General features: G+C 64.4%; 1 protein-coding gene across 1 annotated transcript in view; it reads right to left on the bottom strand.

Moving 5' to 3' along the window:
• Positions 1-1,035: 1,035 nt before the first annotated feature.
• Positions 1,036-1,821, bottom strand: part of MNEG_5990 (putative SWI/SNF complex component SNF12 like protein) — a gene marked incomplete at both ends in the record, with an annotated part of 4,294 nt that continues 3,508 nt past the window's right edge. The window contains one exon of the mRNA XM_014045538.1: positions 1,036-1,491. Coding sequence (XP_013900992.1) covers positions 1,036-1,491 — 456 coding nt within the window. The remainder of the gene's footprint in view (positions 1,492-1,821) is intronic.

Below are 1,821 nucleotides of genomic sequence, written 5' to 3'. Positions count from 1 at the left end.
CCGCCACAGTGGCGGGCGTGGTGCGACGGATGCCGGTGGCCATTTCCACAACCTCCATCGCCGGCGTGTCCCGAGGTTGTGGCGCAGCAGGGGCCGGCGCAACCAACCTCTGCAAATTTTTGACGATTTGATTTCGGAGGCCGTTGCAGTGCAATGTTTGTGGCTGGGACTGAATGAAATAGGTTTCCCTGAAGCTCGCACAGCGCAAAGCACCTTGGCAGCCAAAACCCTTACTGGCGGGAACGCGTCGATACTAGGCCGTCACTCTCCTGCTAGCGGGGCCTACGTAGCGCCCCAACCCCTCACCCCCACCCGTGCGGCCAGGCGCCGCCCCCGCAGGTCCCCATGGCGTGCCAGGCGCGGCTGCCGCCGGGCAGGGACCCTCCGAAAATTGAATTTTGCGATTTGTAGTTCCCATTCAAGCCATCAGGCGCATCCTCTCACGCTTCAGCCTTGAAAAAGCACCCCACGCCCCCCGTAACCAACCCACGATTTCCAACACCCAAACCCGCGTCCGGCAGACAGGCGGCCGTGGCCCGCCGCCACTGCGGCATGCGCCGCTGCCCCGGTGTTGTTGACCATTTGACCAGGTTGACCGTTCCGACATCCCCAGGCAGCGACTGTGCGCGCAACACCCACAGAAGGGGTACTCAATCCTGTTGAGCTGTACAATCACACACACATGTAAAACCCTGACTAGACACCGGGATGGCATGGGACCCCTTTGGAGCTGCTGCAATCTGCTCAACGCCATCCAGCCACAAGGCAGCAACCCAAGCGCCAGCCCAGTCCGCTCGGCAGCCATCCAGGCAAAGGCAGCAGCGCAGGCGCCAGCCCAGCCTGCACCGGCGACGCGACACCGCACGCCTTGCCTGTATGTTTCATCGCACGCACTTACATATGAAAAGCAAATCGCGGTGAGCGGGCGGGGCGATGCGTGGCCTGTGTCCTGGCAATCAACTGCAAGCGAAATCTACAGCAGACACTGCCGAGCCGCGGCCCCAAACACGGAGCGGCGTCGGGGTACGGCCTCACTCACATCCCTGGCGGCCGCTGCATCTGCTGCCGCTGCTGCTGCATCTGCTGCTGTTGCTGCAGCATCATCATTGCCTGCTGCTGCTGCAGTGCCGCCTGCAGCGCCGCTTGGCCGCCTGCCCCGTCCATGCCTGGCCCTGCGGCCTGCTGCTGCTGCTGTTGCTGCTGCTGTTGCTGCTGCTGCTGCTGCTGCTGCTGCATCATGAGCATCTGCTGCTGCAGCTGCTGCTGCTGCAACTGCTGCTGCTGCAGCTGCTGCTGCTGCGCCGCCGGCATGCTCGCCCCGGCCGCCGCGGCCGCCGCCCGCTGCTGCTCCAGCCGCTTGGTCGCGAGGTGTTTAAGCACAGCCTCCTCCACCCAGCCCGCGCTGAACGCGTCGCTGCGGCGCGGCGTCTCGAACACCTGGCGGCCCCCCACCACCGCGCCCGCGCCGGTCGCGGCGCGCAGGTCTCGGGCCTGTTTTCGCGGCGACGGGTCGCGGGGGTGGACGTGTCCGGGGTTTGAGTGTGTTTTTGGGTGGCTGTGCAGGGGGGCATATTGTGATAAATGTGTGGCTGGAACTTGTTTGGCCGTGGCCAAATTGCAGGCTATCAAAGGCGGGGAAGTGCACCACAAGAGGACGGCCCGGGCTCTTAGATGAGGCTGTAGGGCTGCCTTGCATACCGAGTTGCGCAGGCGTGCACATGCGCACGTGCACATGGGCACGTATTCACACACACATGCCAAAAGTCACGCACATGCGCCGCACGAGCGCTGCAGTGACCCACCCTCACAACCCCCCCCCCC

Source organism: Monoraphidium neglectum (genome assembly GCF_000611645.1).
Source record: "Monoraphidium neglectum strain SAG 48.87 unplaced genomic scaffold scaffold00935, whole genome shotgun sequence".
NCBI lineage: Eukaryota > Viridiplantae > Chlorophyta > Chlorophyceae > Sphaeropleales > Selenastraceae > Monoraphidium > Monoraphidium neglectum.
This window is presented reverse-complemented; position numbering and strand designations above follow the sequence as displayed.